The sequence below is a fragment of the Stylophora pistillata genome, chromosome 10, assembly GCF_964205215.1.
Source record: "Stylophora pistillata chromosome 10, jaStyPist1.2, whole genome shotgun sequence".
Classification (NCBI taxonomy): domain Eukaryota; kingdom Metazoa; phylum Cnidaria; class Anthozoa; order Scleractinia; family Pocilloporidae; genus Stylophora; species Stylophora pistillata.
In genome coordinates, this window is record NC_142528.1 from 28592527 (window position 1) to 28611994 (window position 19468).

Genomic DNA, 19468 nt, shown 5'->3' on the forward strand with positions numbered 1-19468 from the left:
AATGATTGTCTGGCTAACTGAGACAAACTTGGATACAACTGATTTCCAACATTCATTATTGACACAAGATCATTAGCAGAACTGATTCCTTGTTTGTTATTGTAAATCAAAGGGCATAAACTCATAGAGTCCTAAAGTGCTTACGTCACGTTTCCATAGCACCAGAATTCTGTGGTCTAAACAAACCAATATGGCGTCCCTAGCGTGACACATTGTCGTTGACCTCGAGCACTTCAAGAGCTATAATAGCGCATTTTATCCTCCAATAATAGAAATAAGATAAAGAGAATCAAGATAACCTTTGGCCTTACTATTGAAGAGTATAATAAGCGGACAAAAGCACCTGGTGAGCAATAATTCGAGTCAAAACGCCACGGAGACGAAGTTTGCGATGGGCCAGTGTTTTCATCCAGATTGCAATCACACATCTGAAAGCCACTGCGGCCGATTCTTTTCGTTTCCAGACCAGAAAAAACATAAAACACTCTATGATAAGTGGACATCATTTGTAAGGTGATTATTTTTCGAAAAATATATATTTCGATGCTGTACCATCGATTAGAAATAGCTGGTTTTTTTTTTATCTCAAACTGATTCACGATTAGCTGTTTCTCTGCCTCGTCTTATTTGTTTTCTCGCGGCTTCGCCTTTCCTTGTCTTCAGTCTTGATCTAAGATTATTTAGTTACTAAAAAACTATATGATAGTTGTGAGTATCAAAGCTTTTACACTAACTAGTATTAAGTAACAACCTCAGAGAAATACTCGCTTCGCATTCACGTCTTAGACTACAAGGTTAAGCATGTGACCAACTAAACTTTGGGTTTTTTAAGCGCAAGTATAGTAACTGCTTCTGTCTTTTTCTGTTATAGGAGAGGAGATAGAAAGCCTAACAAACATTCGCGACTTTGCAGTTGTCACTTTAAAGATGGGCGAAAAGAAAATATGCCAACCATCAGTGACAGAAACAGGCACAAGCTGTTTGATAGTTTGGACTTGCTGCCAGGTACAGGACCAACACCTCCCAGTACACCTACCCCCAAGAAAAAACGGAAAGTGTCTGCCGAGCCCACGAAATTACCAACTGTAGCATCTGTGCTTGAAGAGATTAAAGAGAACTCTGAACCATGTTCCACTGAATGCTCACAAGAGGAAAAGACAAGTTCCAAAGAAGCTCTGCTGTCAATAGAGCTTGACATGACTTCAACAGAACTTGCTAAACACAAGGAAATGTCAAGTTACTATAGTGCACACTACTCTGCTAAGAGCTTGAGCCCTGAGGTGATACGGATGGAGACAGGTCTACCCACTAAGGGTGTTTTTGATATTGTTGTGGGATATGTTTCAAGATTCAAGGGTGAAATAAACTATTATGCTGGATGGAAGGTTGAGGCGATCACACTTGAGGACCAGATATTTATCACTCTGATGAAACTGAAACAAAATTATACCAATCTACATTTAGCCCAGTTGTTTTCGTGCAGTGTTGCAACTGTTGCTAACATAGTACTAACTTTTGTCCATGTTCTGCATTCTCTCCTGTTCAAAGACATCATGACAACCGTGCCATCTAGAGAAAAGAACAAGATGTGTTTGCCATCCTCTTTCACTGAGTACAGCAGTTGCCGCATTGTGATTGATTGTACAGACATTGAAATTGCTGCACCTAAGCTCATGTCCCAGCAGAATGCTACATATTCCAGCTACAGGGGAATGAACTCTTTCAAAGTCATTATAGGGGTTGCCCTAAATGGAGTTATAACCTATGTTAGTGATCTTTTTCCTGGCTCAGTCAGTGACAAGGTCATGGTTAAAGAGTCTGGATTTTGTAAACATTTGAGTGCTGGTGATCTTGTTCTGGCAGACAAAGGTTTTCTCATCAGCGATATAGTTCCAAGAGGTGTTTCAGTGAACATACCACCATTTCTCAACAATGGAAAGTTTACAGAGAGTGAGGCAAGGGCGACAAAATCAATAGCTCGATGTTGCATCCACGTAGAGCGTGCAAATGCAAGACTTAAGAGTTTTTGCATCCTTGGCTTCATCCCAGCATTTTTGAGGTGCCATGCTGACAAGCTATGCCAACTGTGCTCAGCTCTTGTTAATTTGCAGTATCCATTGATCAAGGATCGCTGCAAAGACTTTGAATTTGACTGAATAGAACTTTTTTTCAACTAAATTATAGTACAATGAGTTTTTAATATTATTTTTGTATTACTAGAAGCCCTACTGTAACAGATCAAATGGTATTGACATAGCTTTGGTCAAAAATATGATGTGGTTAGTTTTACATTTTTCTGATATTCATCTCCTTTATGTTCATTAATACAAACTACTATGTGTTCTGTGAAAATAGATTATAATGAAATCCAGTGACATTCTTAAATTGTCATTTCAACTAAATCCAGGTCAGGGGCATGTGACCAGTATGGAATTCTTTCGTCCAGTAGTTCCAAGTGTGAAAGTCGTGCTGGCTTAAAGGTTTTACTTTTGTGTCTGTGAAGCTGGGAGCCTGAGTCCAGGTGTATAAAACTAAAGCCACACTTAAATTAGCTTAAGGGATGGTGAGAGGTAGTCAGAAAAAATAACCTGTGTCTGCGTGGATTTTGTTTTGGCTCCCTCCCCTTCCCTTTACATTGCTATGCAAGCCTACTTAAGTGTGGCATAAGTTTTATGCACCTGGGCCCTGTTGAGTAACCAGGATAAGTGTTACCAGCTACCAGTAGCCATTGGTTGCAAAAAAAAAATTGTTTAAGCTTGCTTTCAGGAAGAATGTAATTTATTATTAAGTTACTATGCTAAATGGAAAAATGCGGGTTCTTTATCTTGTGTCTCTATCTGAGTGTAGAATATGTAATGTTATATTAAGAAATTAATGTATGAAATTTAAAAAAATACCTTTTAACAATAGCTATTGCCTATTTACATTAGCTCCCACTCCCCCCCCCCCCCCCCCCCCCCACTCTGATTATGTCCAGTATCTGTGCACCACTTTTCAAAGTTCTCCCTCGGTAATCTTTGGGAATAGTTGATGAAAGTAAAAATCACTCAAGATAGTAATATTGTGCTCCCAAGATTCATCTCGTTCAATCTTGATAACTACACTATCCTTTGTGGTCCATACAACAAAGTAGCAGAATTTGCGCTTTGTCAGGAACATCTGGCCTTGACACTGATGTCAGTAAACATGTGTGGTAGACAGCGTATAATTCCCTTCCTTCTCCTCCAAGTAAAAGTCTTTGTGCCCACAAGCTTCCTTGATTGTCGCATTTCGATGTGTGTAGGGGCACTTACACTCAATCACCGAGTCGTCTCCCACAAGTCCATCAGGGGAAGCACCAAGAACTCCCGACTCGTGTAGCCAAAGGCCGGTCTGTACAGGTGTAAAGTTTGTGATGTTGGTGAAGGATTTCAGGGCCTCAGTCTCATTGTCCTGTCCCCATGCAATTGCTTTAACTCCACTCAAGTTGTATTCCCCAAGTAGTCGCTTGATAAGAGACGGTGTAACTCTTTTTGCCTGGAGGACGGAGCCAAAATTACTGGCAGTCAGGCGGCCTCTACGAGCTTGGTGCCATGCAGGGCTGTTTCGCTGGCCAGCCGTGAGGGTGCTCACAACATTTATGGTTCTCTCCTCTACTTTTGCATTCTCAATCAAGTACTCTAATTGTTTTTCCTTCGTAGATGCCATAAGGAAACCTTCTGAGTAAATGATATCCTCAATCGTCTTGATCGGGAGAGGGGTAGCAGGTTGTGGTTCGGGACTCAAGATCCAGCAGGTCCCTGTAAATTTGCCATAGCACTTTAGTTCGCTGTACAGCCACATCCGATCTTCTCGGCTAGGATCGCGCGCCAAAGGGCTGTAATCCTTCTTTTTCGGTGGCGCTGGAAACATCTGGCTTGCAGACTGTACGCTTTCTGCCTTTCGCTTTCGTTTCCATTGGCATTCCAGGTCCGTCCTGCTAAGGTTATGGATGCCATAAATAAATATGGCTGCCGCGTGACTGCACTTGAACTTGCCGCGAGGACACTCGCATTCTATGTTTTTTATTTCAAGGTTTTCATCGAGATAAATCTGATAAAAAGATAATTCGAAACAGACACGTAAGTTTCAATATATATTCCGCAATATAAACATTAAATTGGAGGTGAAATCGGGGTTGGGAGTTCTTCGAATTGAACACACCTGTTGTGATCCCAAATTGGCAACTTACTGTGACTTTGTAGTCCTTATTTTTCATGCTTGCTTGGACTTCACCTTTGATGACTCCCCTGGAATAAATAAAGCTTTGGACATGGTCTGATTTGAAGTGGTTTTCTCCGCGATCAAGCGATTTCCGCTCTCCAGAAAAGAAAGAAACGAGTGAGCATATCGATAAAGACGCCATGTTTGAAGTATGAGTTTAAACTGTTTAGACCAGAAAAAAATGCTGTCATGGCAACGTAACGTCACACTTTAGGACTCCGCAACACAATGTTGTCCTGAATTTTGTCCAAATATCAACTCATTAGCTTGGCTATTTGGTACCATTATTGTTTTGCTAGGGTCAATGTACATTGGAGTAAAACCAGAGTTTTTCTCTATAATTATCTGAACTAAGTTGAAATTAACGTGTGTCTGACTCTTATAAAGACAAATGAATAAAGGCTGATAGTTTCGAAAGAGACTGTTTGGGGCTGCGTCGGTGGGAGTAACGAAATAAAGACACATGTACGGTGGCCCACAAGTGCACACCGAATTAAAACACTCTACGCTTAATTCCAAATGCCCACACCAAATTCAAATTGCTCACACCGAATTCTAAATCTTCACACTGAATTCTAAATCTCCACACCGAATTCTAAATCTCCACACCGAATTCTAAATCTTCACACCGAATTCTAAATCTCCACACCGAATTCTAAATCTCTACACCGAGTTCTAAATCTCCACACCGAATTCTAAATCTCCACACCGAATTCTAAATCTCCACACCGAATTCTAAATCTCCACGCCGAATTCCAAATGCCCACACCAGATTCAAATTGCTCACACCGAATTCTAAATCTCCACACCGAATTCTAAATCTCCACAACGAATTCTAAATCTCCACGCCAATTGAAATTGCTCACACCGAATTCCAAAGATCTGGGAGACTGGACCGAGTATTGTTTCATCGAATTGAATTATGGGGAAAAGAAAATGGCGACTAGAACAGTAGCGTTAACATGTGATGACTGTGGCGCAACGATATCTATTAACCGATTTTGTTCCAACTGCGGTATCGAGCTTGATCTCGAAAAGCTAACGATAAAGTATTACTTTAATGAGGGGTACGAGTAGGAAGTTATTTTGTGTTTTGTAAAATGGGGTTGACAGGCCTACACGACTCCCCAGCGCGTGTTTAGAGTAGCCTATTCAAAGTTTGGCCCTAACGAGTATGTCTTTGGGCGACCGTCCTCTTTTGTAAGATACGAGAAGCGGATTTTTGCATATTTCGTTCAGTAGTGGTTGTGTTTCTATCAAATGCCAGTGTCTCATGAGAATTTGCTTTAGGTTTGGCACTGATGGTTGGTATTGTGTAACAAAAGGCAAGATTCGTTGGTTCGTCTTTTGTTTCTGTTGAAGAGCTGATTTCCTGTTTTTTAATTCTTTTCTGAGAGGGTTGTGCTGATGAGATCCTCTGGGTAGCCTCTCTTTAGCAAATGTGCTTCATTTGTAACAATACTCGGTCCAGTCTCCCAGATCTTTGGAATTCGGTGTGAGCAATTTGAATTCGGCGTGGGCATTTGGAATTGGGCGTGGAGATTTAGAATTCGGCGTGGAGATTTAGAATTGGGTGTGGAGATTTAGAATTCGGTGTGAGCAATTTGAATTTGGTGTGGGCATTTGAGATTCGGCGTAGAGTTTTTGAATTCGGTGTGCACTTGTGAGCCACCGTACACATGGGTCTATTACAAGAAAACATTGATAAATACCGACTTCCTCACCATTTCAGCTTTCAATTTTTCAATTTTCTTTATTTCACACTATACTCTATACTTCAATTTAACCTTTGGTATACCCTCACAGAACAATTCAACAAATACTTCTTCTCATGTTGTGTAACTTTATTTAATCTTACCCTCTTCTTATTAAGCTTACAAACATTCTTTGTAACTCTTCTAACCTTCACATAACGACGTAGCCAAGAGGACTTCGGTATGCCACAGGGGGCCCACACAAGTGGCGTGTTTGGTCGTTTGTTCGAAATATGAAGAAATGTATGGGAGATTTACCTTACTTCAAGAGGCAACACTATTTATCCAGATGGTCTTAACGCTCGCGAAGAAATATATTAGTTTCTAGTTATTTATCCAATTTACCTTACTTCATTTCTATTTTTGCTCACTATTTCTATTTTTATTGTTATCTCATTGTCAATCAAATTAGTTTTACATATTTCAGCTGTTACATAATACAGCTATCTATGAAGCATCAACCCAATTCTCTGTGAATTCCCACTGCACCTGAAGAAGGCTGGTTTGGCCAGCCGAAATATAGTGCTCCGTCTTAAAATTTACTTATCTACGTTGTATCGGTCTTGCCTCTATATTTATATTTCTATGTTAAGGCTCAAAATAAATAAAAACCTACCTCACTTGCTGTGTGTTGTCGTTTCTGTGGTTCTACATGGCGAATTTGAGCAATTTGGTAGATCTTGCGTTGACTGTTACTTTACTGTCTAAGAAGGAGACAAGGGTGGAAAGCTCATTTTCGACCGCTCCAGCGCGAAGCCGATTTTCACCCAGAAATTAGAATCGCCCGGCTTCCATATCGAAAACCAGATAAACCAAAAGGTTGACGCTTCTTCTCGTGTCATTCAATCGAAGATCCATTCAAAATCCAAGCGCTAACCGCCAAAAAACTTTCGAAAAATGCAGCTTTCCGAGCGATCGGCATCCGCGGCACAGATTTCGTGTGCCAGGGAGCAAACGTCATGCTGTTTGCTCCACGCTGATTGGATAATGATAAACAATGCCCTGTTTCAAATGCCTCATGTGAGAGGGGAGTCAGGGGCATTTTCGCGCCGGCGATTCATCTATTGACACGCCATAAACCTCACACCAGCAACAGCAACAACAGCAGGCTGAACTTTTCTTGAAACTTTTCGAGAAACTAGAAAAAAAGGAGCTTTTTTATGTTTCTGAGCTTATGAAGAACTTGTCATTTAATTCTTCCTAACAGCCATGAAAAAACAAAATATTGTATTGTTATATCTGTGCAATCAAGTTGTGAGATATTTTTATGCCTGTGATAAATTATTTTGTATTAATTATTGTGCTTGAGTGAAGTGCCTATGTTATTTCCTGAAAGCTTATTTGATAAAAACTTATCGTGCTCAGATATATGGCATAATAGACATAAACATCATTAGGCCAGGCTAGCTGGAATCACCTCATATTCAATAATATCAATGTTGTTAATGATGGTCTAATAAAATTCTTTCTACTTTTTTTTTATTAAAAAAAAAAAAGAAAAAAAAGACCACAGAAATGAATCAAAGGCTCCTGTAGCGTTGTTAGTAACTACTAAACATAGTTTCTTTCTTATTGATGTCTTTTAGACCTTATTCAGTTTATGAAGTAGACTTCCATAGTTAGCGTAAGTAGTCTTCCAAAACTGGTGGCTGAACATCAAAATATTCAGCTGTTAGGTTACCGTATAAGCATGTCAGACAGTTCCGTAATATGGCACCTACAATGTACATTTCTCCTGCAGCACTCAAACCAATCTTTAAGTTTTTCTTGAAGTCAAGAAGTTTAAAATCATTTATGACGTCCCCAAAAATCCACTCCACTGACATTCGCACTTTACTCATTGACTTATTGAACAACTCCATTTATTGAGTGAGCCTTGCTGTGTTTCTGAATGAGGCTTGCAAATGTATCCTTAATGGATATGCTGTATCACCATATATGCAGAGGGGTACGCCCACTGGTGAAAATGCATACATGTTTAAATCATGCAGAAAACCTGACTCTGCCAAGATAGCTGCATCATGCATCTACCCTTCTGAAAAGAAAAATAACCATGCAAAGATGAAATGTCACACAGGTCACATGTTCTAAAACATAACACCCAATAATCATAGTTGCCTTGAAAGGACCCTAATGGGCCACATTCTCCGAGGGTACATGTACACTCGATTACGACAGGTGGTCAGTGTTTTTATTCATATATTTTTATCTTTCGGTTCACTTCAAGACTTAATGCTTCCCAAGCAATGCCTTCCTATTTTGTTAAAAGTTCATCTTTGCCAACAGTTAAAACAAAATATTAGAATCATTGGTGTTTACAAAGAGGAGTGATGTAGCAACATTAGTTAGCTGAGTTATGTAGTAGAAATTCACTCCTACCTACTGGGCCATAAAGCTTGGCAATGATTCCATTTGGCAAACTCACAGACTGAAACTTAAGGGCATGTACCCTTTTATGTCCGTTATAAACTAGCCTTTGGTCTTTTCCTGGACGACTGATTGCACGCACAGTACCGTCTATAAATCCGAAACAATGAACAAGGGCAGCGCCAGCACGGTGAATTGCATTTGCGTACTCTTGCAGAGAGGCAGGGCATAAAAGGAATTAATTCCACTGGGTTAGTCTCTGTTGGTGATTGTTGTAAATAAAATTCATAACTTCTTTGGTGATCATGCTTATAACAGGAACAGGACGTCCAAATAGTGCAATCATATTTCTGAGGCGGCAGGGATAAGCAAAACGTCGCAGAAGCATACACAGTCCTTCAGTACCATCACATATACTCCTTTGCTGGCACTTAATGACCGGAGGGATACCTAAAGTATCAGCCAACCTTGGAATATCTTGTTTTTCGACACTCGACTGCGCCCAAGGCATCGAAGTTAAAGAGTTCGTAGTTTTCGTGTGGAAACTCGGGATTTTTTTACTGATTAATGTCATAGAGGAGCATAAAATCGTCTTCGTCAATAATTGCATCAACATAACATTCCAAAACTAAGTTTCTAGTCTCTTTTAACGACGTGACCGATGAGGGTCTGGTTCCCAGTTTTTTTCGGCTATGGTGTCACGTCCGCGTCATAGCTTTGTCCGATCCTTAAGATCACTAATGCACGGCGCGGCAGAGGTTTTTGAACGAAGCACCATGGTCTTCATTGATCATAGTTTTCATGTAATTTTGAAAAGACACTCAGCTCTTTGAGGATGTCTTTGCACTCCTTTCCGTGATAGACTAATGGCTGATATCATTATTATAAGCATGTTATGTGAAGCAACTGCTATTGTGTCTGTTACGGGCGTTTGTTATTTGTATCGATTCATTTACCTACAAAACGTTCCGCTTTTAGAGCTCCTGCAGGAATTTGCAGTTTATACCTCAGCTGCGATGGCGGCTATTGAGTGGTTTTTCACTGGTGTATCCTTAATTAGCCATCGAGATTCGCTTTCAGAATACTGCAGTTATGGCCATTTGGCGAAAAAGATTGAAAAGACACATTCTGGTTGCGATGGTTAATATGGTTCCTCTGGCCTTCGGGACGACAAAAAAACTCTTGGAAGTTATGCATGGGCGCTTTGCTGAGTCCGAAGGCCTTCCGTGCAGAATGCCCTTCACTGAAAGAACTTCTTAAAACCAAATGCTGGCTTTCAGTCCTCCTAAGATTGATTAATGGACGTGCAGTGCTCAAGGTTGTTGATATGTTGCATTCACCGGAAACTAACTCTAATTTGCGAGACAGCGAGAGGTTTGCACGGGAAAAAAATAGCTTGCAAGGACGCCATTGTTTCCGTTCACAGGGCGTTCGCTCATGCACACATCTTCCTTCTTGATTAAAAAAAATGGCAAGTCTTCATACTAGATTGTGATATGCATATAGAGACCGGAATTAAAGTAAATCGGTAATTATGAACTTTTCAAGACGGTGTATTTGTAATGCACTGCATGTAGATAAAATCGTGTATTACAGAGGCAAGACACCAGACGTAAGCTTGATATAAAACTATACGAATTGTAAATGAACGGTATTTTCGATACCCAGAACGAAAATGACCGAAACTCTACCAACATCCTTCCAGATGCTTTCGCAATGACAGTGGCCCGAAGGCTTTAAGATCAAGTCTCTGTAAGAATCGAACATCTTGGGAAATGAAAATTCTCAACCCCATTTCGAATTTTGTATGCAGTTGGGCACTCAAGGAAATGCACAAAAACGCCCTTTTTAAAGATTGCAGCGCTCTCGTTGCCATGGCAACACTGACTGCTTGTTCGAGGCCTGGGGTCTCGTTTTCATACAAAAACATCGCAAAAAAAGTGTAAAATGTTTACTTCTTTATCTCAAGCTAAATACAACATTACAGATTGGTACTTCTACCATATGTAGTGACATCATTCGTCTTCACTTGATGCATTCAATTTTTCCTGGGAGAGAATGTAACTGACAGCAATAGATTATTTGTTTCGGCTGATAGTTTCGAAAAAATCTGTTTGGGGCTGCTAGACATTTTAATTTACCTAATCATTCTAAGCAACATATAGCAATCTGCGGTCTTTCCTTACACTTAGGTAGCACGGAAAGCCGTAAAAATCTTGAACAAAAGCTCATCTTTCAAACCGGCAGTCTAAATCCCACAGGGATCAACGAACGCTTTTCATTCCACTAATTTATTCTTGTTTTTCTCGTTGCCATGTTCCCACCAATACCGTAGCTCCATTTTCTGCCTTTAAAAGCACACACAACCCACAATTCCTCTATTCGCGCCGACGAAGGGCTAACGCTCGAAACGTCAGCTTTTGTAATCGTTACGGTGGCCAATTTACCATTTCAACTTTGTTGATATATCCAGATTATTTATTTCGGTAGAGTTTCGGTCATTTTTGTTGTTAGGTAAGACTGGGAAAACATTTATCTGAATTTCTCCAAAAGTACACTGATTCTGGAGCTGAAAATACCCACCTACTTGGTTGTAATACTCTTGTTTTTAAAAATGTAAAAATCTCTGCGGGCCGGCCTGTACTCAGTTTTCATAGGAGCAATTCGCGAACGAAGCTCAAAAATCTGATATTGCATAATTTGGCGATGTTTACATCTAATGTACTCAACAAAAAACGTTTCAGACAAATGAAACGTGCAAGGCTTTAAAATAATGTTATCTTATGAGCAATATCCCGAAGAGAAATCTCGCCTCTGGTCGTCATCTTTTAGAAAAATTGATCCGGCAGCGTTCGGGGAGGATTACTCGACGTAACTACAAACATATACCTTAAATTGTGCGCATTTCAGCCAGATTCCGAGTGCTACACCTTCTTTCACGGGAGTTTGAGCAATCCGAAATCCTCTGAAGATACACTGTTACACTTGTATGTCATCTGAAACATGTTAAAGTCGGCTGATCTACACTGAACTATCCTATCACCAGTCATTTGTCATAAACATGCACGTTATCACGATGGCGTAACGCTTTATTTCCCTGAGAAGTTTCCATCGGTCGCTCCAGAAATGGACATTTTTCGATATTTCAGCAGATTTCCGCGCATTTTGAAGTAAAAACAAATAAGAAAGGAAAAACTTGATTGAAAGCTCGTAAACACTGAGAATGCGAGAGCCCCAGGCCTCGGACAAGCAGCCATTGTTGTCATGGCAATAAGAGTGCTGGGCTCAAATTCACTTTGTCGCTGTACAGGTAACGAACAACTTCAAGAAATAGAGTTTTTGTTTTCGCCACTTGACCACCGAGCCGGTCGCAAAGAATACAGGGCTACTGACTGCAAGCGCAAACTTGTGAGCGGGAGTCACCAAACCCAATTCGACCCTGCTGGAACAACAAACTTCACATTCCTCGGTAACTCCTTGTTGACGATAAATGCAGTCCGTTCCCTGATTGATAAACATTTTATCTGCCAATTCCCGTCGGTATCCGCCATCTTCACCCTGAAAGAAGCATGCATTGAAGTAGTATTCAATGACGTCGCTATTTTTGACTTGAGCGAAGTTTTTTAACCCTCAGTGTATAGGTGGTGTAACAGTCATGTAGTTGTTTTCCCCTTCGAGTACTTACGGCTGTTTGAGGAACCAGTGATTGTTTATCTCCTGGGGAGGGGGGGAGCCTGGTTCCAACCCCCTCCCCCAAGGCTCTGAAGTATCATCATCCCCTTCAAAGGCAGTCAATTTTTGGCAGTGCCCCGCCCCCCTCCTTTATATACTGTTGGCGACACTGCTCCTCTCCCCTCCCCCCTCTCTCAGATGATAAACGATGACTGGATCGTAAGTGTATATTACACTTAGCCGAGAAAGGTATCGTATGTGGGAAAGTGGAGGGCTGTGAACAGCTATCAAACTTGTAAATAATCAATTCCACAGAAGATCTGGTAAAATCACTATACAATAGTATAAAAATATTACAATGTTCGTTCTCGTTACCTTATGGACAGATCATACTGCTTCCGCTTTTTCTCAGGACTGCTGGCCACTTTTGCAACAAACTACGCTTTCTATTGCGTTTAACTGAAAAGAAAATGGGGAACTCTGGGAGTGAAGCGCACAAAAACTAATCCTGCGCGGAGCGCTAACATTAAGTCTGTTTTTAGCGGCTTTCTTTTTCTCGCGTAACAGATTCGGCATAAAGGGGGGTGGGGGGAGGGGGAGTAACTCGTAGTCTATTGCGAGAGGGTTGCGAAATTTTTTTGATGAGCAAAGAATATTTCGATGTATCTAACATGTTCGTAAATAAACGGCAACAATTTTTAAACTGAGATACAATGAAATATATGAAGTTCATATATTTTGTACTGCGGTATTAGATACATATGATGCACGATCCTCGCAGTATCTACTGCGAGGATCGTGCATCATATGTATCTAATACCGCAGTACAAAATATATGAACTTCATATATTTCATTGTATCTCATTTATCACTTTCAAGGGTTTATTACGAATCAACTTAACGGCCTGCTCTTAGTTGGCTTGTTAGCTCAATTGGTAGAGCGCTGCACTAGTATCGCAGAGGTCAGTGGTTCGAGTCCCGTACAGGCCTGATTTTTTTTCAGGTATGATTTTCGCTATTGCTTAAATAGCGCTATCTACTGCGAGGATCGTGCATCATATGTAATTTTTAAACTGTTTATATTTACAACAACCTTCAGATGGATGAATAATACAATGAGTATAACTTGACATCTCAGCGACAAAGAAAGAATGTAGATGGAAGCAGAACCAATATATATCTATGCGTATTATTTCTCAGCGTACGTAGCCACGAAATGTGGAGATTACGCCGGCACCTAAAACTGAAGCTCGGTACTTACTGAGGTATTTCTGGTGTCTCACATCCTCAGTCAATTATTCTGTTTACAAGGGCAGGTGTACTATAAATACTCTAAATAGACATAACAGTTTTTTTCAGGTCTGAACACGCTGTCGCATAAATAGCGCTCTCTACTGCGAGGATCGTGCATCATACGTATCTATAACCGCAGTTCAAAATATATAAACTTCATATATTCATCATATCAGACATAACAGTTCCTTGATTTCAGCGAAAATTCCATATACAGTACAGACAAAAACGCTGCGTGCGAGAGACAACGCGGAAGGTTAATTAGAAAACAATGGCATCCGTGCACGCTCTTGAAAAGTTTACAATTAAGAATGTACTCTTCTTTCAAGATCTAGTATCGGCGATTGTCATTTTTTTCCAACATCAAGGGTCTTTAGGTGGGTGAAAGCAGCATAATCTGAAAACAATGGAGTCGTCTTGTTTTGGAGCAAATCCCTTAGCTTGACCGGTTCCCCAATGAGACTTTGCTCGCTGTCTAAAAGTTCTCTGTCGTCGCCTGGAGTCAAGAGAGATTTCTTGCCTTGCAAAAGCCGAGCTGGACAATCTTATTTTCCTCAATACCACGTTTCCGTTTCAAATAGGTAAGTGCAACATATCAACAATCAAAAGCACCAAAAACCCAATTAACAAAAGGGCAGCTGGAAGACCGCCGATATCTGGTTCATGAAAAGTTCTCTGTGGGAAGGACAATTTACAAGGGTGACCTTTAGACTCAGCAAAGCGCCCATGCACTACTACCAACCTTCGTACGCGTGCCACTCCGGCGTCAGACAATTCCCAAAGTGGTGCTTTGAATCCCGAGGTCCCCACGGTCTAGTGCACCTGGGAATAAAATTTCAGCTCGCTGGCATGCGTGACAGAGATGTCGCATGCGTGAGAAGATGGCTCCCCGACGCTTTTTTTCACAGGTGCCTCATATGTGGAGGCCAACCTTCGCACGCATGCCACTCCGGTGTCAGACATTTCCCAGAGTCGTGCTTTAAATCCCGACGTTCCCAGGGTCTAGTGCATCTGGGAATAAAATTTCAGCTCGCTGACATGCGTAACAGATATGTGGCATGCGTGAGAAGATGGCTCCCCGACGCTCTTTCACAGGTGCCTCACAAGTGGAGGCCAACTTTCGCACGCATGCCACTCCGGCGTCAGACATTTCTCAGATTCGTGCTTTAAATCCCGAGATTCCCAGGGTCGAGTGAACCTGGGAATAAAATTTCAGCTCGCTGGCGTGCGTAACAGTGATGTGGCATGCGTAAGAATATGGCTATCCGACGCTTTTTCACAAGTGCCTCACACGTGGAGGCCAACCTTCGCACGAATGCGACTCCGGTGTCAGACATTTCCCAGAGTTGTGCCTTGAATCCTGAGGTTCCCAGGATCCAGTGCACCTGGGAATGAAATTTCAGTTCGCTGGCATGAATAACAGAGATGTGGCATGCGTGAGAAGATGGCTCCCCGACGCTTTTTTCACACGTGCCTCACACGTGGAGGCCAACCTTCGCACGCATGCCACTTCGGCGTCAGACATTTCCCAGAGTCGTGCTTTGAATGCCGAGGCTCCCAAGGTCTAGTGCACCTGGGAATAAAATATCAGCTTGCTGGCATGCGTGACAGAGATGTGGCTGCGTGAGAAGATGGCTCCCCGACGCTTTTTCACAGGTGCCTCACACGTGGAGGCCAACCTTCGCACGCATGCCACTCCGGCCTCAGACATTTTCCAGAATCGTGCTTTAAATCCCGAGGTCCCCAGGATCTAGTGCATCTGGGAATAAAATCTCAGCTCGCTGGCATGCGTGACAGAGATGTGGCATGCGTGAGAAGATGGCTCCCCGACGCTTTTTCATAGGTGCCTTACACGTGGAGGCCAACCTTCGCACGCATGCCACTCCGGCGTCAGACATTTCCCAGAGTCTTGCTTTGAATCCCGAGGTCCCCAGGGTCTAGTGTACCCGGGAATAAAATTTCAGCTCGCTGGCATGCGTAACAGAGATGTGGCATGCGTGAGAAGATGGTTCCTTGATTTTATTTCATGGACGTTACACCCACCACTGTACGTCCAAAATTTCATTTTTCAAAGAAAGAAATAGGAAAATGAAATAAAAGTATGCAACTGTGCTAGTACCCAATGGAAGTAATGATCATTTTTATTTTAATGCTGCCTTATCATTGACATAACTGCCTTGCAGTTTGTAGGTCTCAGGGCATTTTATTTTCATTATTTCACAGTTTCAACCCTTCCTTTCACCTTATTAGTTAACCCACTATTTTTGTGGAGATTTGGGAACCCTTTCATTCAAAGGTTGCTAGATAAATCTACTGCATGGCAATGTTACTTCCTCGTTCTTCCTGAGCATTTTTATTCTTGGCAGAACAGGAAGCAACGTTTTGGTTAGCAAATTGTTTCATTCATCAAATGAGGATACTTCTGTGATAAGCAATCCACTGAGTCAGGCATGGGTATGGGTATGGGTTTACCGGATAATTTTTCAAGGAAACTTACTATGATTCAATCACACAAAACTCTCCTCAAACCAAACCCCTATGGTTCCTGAACTCCCTTTCAGCATTAATCCTGAAGCAGAATTTTTCTTTTTGATGGCACCCCATGATGCATCCATCCACGAGAACAATGGATTTCGTCTAGCTTTTGCTGATGGCCAGCAGCTTCTTTCATGCCATCCATATTGAAATAACTAATTTCCAATAATGAATGTTAATTTCCAGCGCAAGAGATATTATTTTGCAGCCTTTTCAATTTGTTCATTTACGATACATAGGTGTGCTTTCGCTGCTTCGCCTTGATAAAATTATTACCAAATTATTACCATTTACCTTCTATCAATTTGAATCTTAGCTTATTATCTAAAATAGAGGTAAGTTATACTCAAAGAAATTAAGCTTGGAATGCAGGTGTTTCCCTACCTACCGAGTACGTACTGAGCAAGGAAGCTCCAAAAATAATAGGTTCAACATGTCGACGAGTTCAGTTTACAGAAATGATTTTCAAATAGCCTCCTTACACTCCAGTTTGAAAGGCAAAATATATCCACGGACGGTTCAAAGTGATCAAACGATCCAACGGCTCGCCAACGACAACATCAACATGCTCACGCCACGCATGCACAGACGTTTTTCATCCCTGTCGGTATCTATCGCTTGTAAAATTTATTGGTACAGCGATAGGGCGCTGAACTGGTAATCTAACGATCAGAGTTCGAACTCCTGCGGTTGCGTCCACATTCCTTTTTTTTATTTTTTTTTTTAATTCTCCTTCTTAGATTTTAACGCTCTTACCTTATTTCCTTTTTCCGTAGACACTTCTGTAGTTCATGTAAGATCTTTTAGACGAGAATGGAGATTTCATCTGTATTGTACATCGATCGATCATCTACTTTGTTACTTTTAAGAATACAGTCTATTTCTGTTGCTTTCAAGTCGTCTGCTTTTCTGCTTTGTGGAAATACACTACCTAGTGATCTATTTGATTCTTATCTTTTTATAGTGCCGAGTATCAACCCTACTGATCTTAGTGATCTCTTTGATATTTGCATATTCCAAAGGTCATTCGCGGGCACCCATAGCCATTCTCGCATATATCAAACTTAACACAAGTCTAAAAGCAACTCGCTATTCCAATACAACACCACTCAACCCCCACTCTATAAACTGAAAACTCCTTTTGGCATACTTATTTATTTGCGCACTCCACATAGAGAGTTGCTTTTCCACTTTCCACCTGGCCCCTGTCACTCCATTCTTTGAATGATACACAAGGCTTACGGATGCATGTACAGTATAGCAAGAAAAAAACATGGAATAGTAGACTTAATTAAGATCAATCTTACTACTTTATGAAATAATTTCACAACTTAAATATATGAAAATGTCTCTAATGACAATGACTAAGAGATCATACAGTTGACAGTAGAATAAGGATGAAGTACAACATTGTAATGAGTGTAGAGAAAATACCTTATCAATTTGTGATTCCCATCTTATGCCATAGGGCTAGCAGGGTTGTCATTAGAAAATGTAATAGGTGTCTGATCTAAACTGTTTGAATGTTGTGAGTGTATTCTAAACGCCTGACATTAATGTTGTAGTGGAGGGTTGAACTTTTCAATTGAATATTTGAATGTTGCCAGTGAATGATAGTATGCGTGGATAAAGGGCTAAGTTTGAATTTTGGCGGTGATGGAACGCCATACAAATAGACGAGGCAATGACTGACATTGAATCACTGTGTGCCAAAAGTCTTTTGTTTTTAACACCTCTTTTCCGACATTTCCGAGTTTCGGATGTAATAATTTTACATTATTTATTTCTTGGGTCTTGATACTGGTCAGTGTAAGACGCAGACTGCGGACTGCAGACCAGGGGTAAAATGCAGACTGAGGGTAAAATGCAGACTGCAGACTGCAGACCAGGGGTAAAATGCAGACTGAGGGTAAAATGCAGACTGCAGACTGCAGACCAGGGGTAAAATGCAGACTGAGGGTAAAATATTAATAATAAAAAAAAAAAAGTCTTAACGATGAAATAAAGAGTGTTCGTACCCGTAAAATAATGTCACGTCAGGACTCACGAAACACACAAAGGCCGCTTCACGCAGTATAAAAGTCACGTCGTCCCCAAGTCACATGGCACTATAAAATGTCGGAAAACGAGGACGACGATCTCATGGTAATTTTCGATAATTTGCGTTAATGTCTTTCACAAACTATGCTCGATACCTACAAGTTTACCTTGCCTTGTTGTTGTGCTGTCGTGTTTTGCTTGCCTTGTCTTCCAAACAATTCCAAGGCCATATGAAGAATTAGTTTGAACGCTGAAAGAATACTCGGTCCCAGACCTATTCGCGAAAGCACAATTCAAAATGGCCGACATGTAAACAAAGGTAAGATTACGATCAGTTTGGGCGCTTTTGGGAAGGTTCAACAAAGTGGGGAGTTCAAGAACTCGAGGTTGATAATATGTTTGACTAAGGCGAATAAACGCCTTTTGGTTTGAGTTTTCGGGATTTTGAAAAAAAATTACGGGTACGGGTAGGAACACTCCCAAGTCTTGTTTTTTTTTGTTATTAATATTTTATTTTACCCTCAGTCTGTATCTTAACCCTGGTCTGCAGTCTGCATTTTACGCCTGGTCTGCAGTCCGCAGTCTGCATTTTACCCTCAGTCTGCATTTTACCCCTGGTCTGCAGTCCGCAGTCTGCAGTCAGCAGTCTGTGTTGTACACTGACCGGTCAGAAATTACAGTGTTTGTATGGGAATTCCATGGCAAATAACTTTTCCAAAAATCGAATTTTGCGCAATTTATGAATCGCAACGTTAAAACAATGAGCATAAGATTGTATTCACCAAGTTTGAAGAATGAGTCTGGTGGGTACACAGTTGAAGGGTCACTAAACGCCAATGGTTCCCCACCCTCGTTAGATATTTTGAATTGGTCATCGTTCAACGTCGTCCAATCAGAAAAGGGCAGTCAACTTGACGGTTTCTGGCTGGCACATGAGAATCTTGCTACGCATCCCAGACGCTAAAATACTGTGGGATCTTGATTTTCTTCGAGGGCTAGCTCCGGTCCGTTTGGATGGATTTTCGATTGGAAGGTACGAGGAGAATCGTGCATCTTTTGACCTTAATGCTGCGAAGTTTGAAAGCGGAGCGATGCGATTTTCGGGGTCAAAATCGCTCGGGCGCTTGAACCCTTTCAAAACAAGGATTCCACCCTTGTTTTTCATTAATGCATTACATTAAAGTGCACCTAAACCCTCTTGCAAATTTCGCACGTTGCTACATCCTTCTACAACACACTTAGTCGGCATATTTTTGGACAATATCGACTACAACCTTCCCAAACAAGTGAAAATGTGTGAAATGCAGACTTTCGTGTTCTCGATTTGACGTCACATTACCCGCTAGAGCCATTCCTCTTTAAACTCGGTCGTGGGTCAAGATAGCGACCGATTTTCCGTATTTTGACTGGGCACAGAAAATTGAAGATTTGAGCAAATAAAAAAAATTTTGTACAGAAATACTCCAAAAAATAAGCTTATTTCGTTAAGCGAAAAAACATTTTTGGGTTTAGGTGCACTTTAACGACGAAATCAGACTTATTCAAAAACGCTAAAAAAAAAACAT

General features: G+C 41.1%; 1 protein-coding gene and 1 pseudogene across 1 annotated transcript; both read right to left on the reverse strand.

Moving 5' to 3' along the window:
• Positions 1–2284: 2284 nt before the first annotated feature.
• On the reverse strand, positions 2285–4436 carry LOC148722562 (uncharacterized). Its single transcript, XM_088736740.1, has 2 exons — positions 4211–4436; positions 2285–4071 (listed from the first exon to the last, which is right to left on the reverse strand). Exons 1-2 carry the CDS (start codon positions 4382–4384, stop codon positions 3178–3180), a joined length of 1068 nt encoding a protein of 355 aa, XP_088592866.1. The 5' UTR covers positions 4385–4436; the 3' UTR covers positions 2285–3177.
• Positions 4437–8337: 3901 nt separating this feature from the next.
• On the reverse strand, positions 8338–11914 carry LOC148722563 (uncharacterized; annotated as a pseudogene).
• Positions 11915–19468: the final 7554 nt, after the last annotated feature.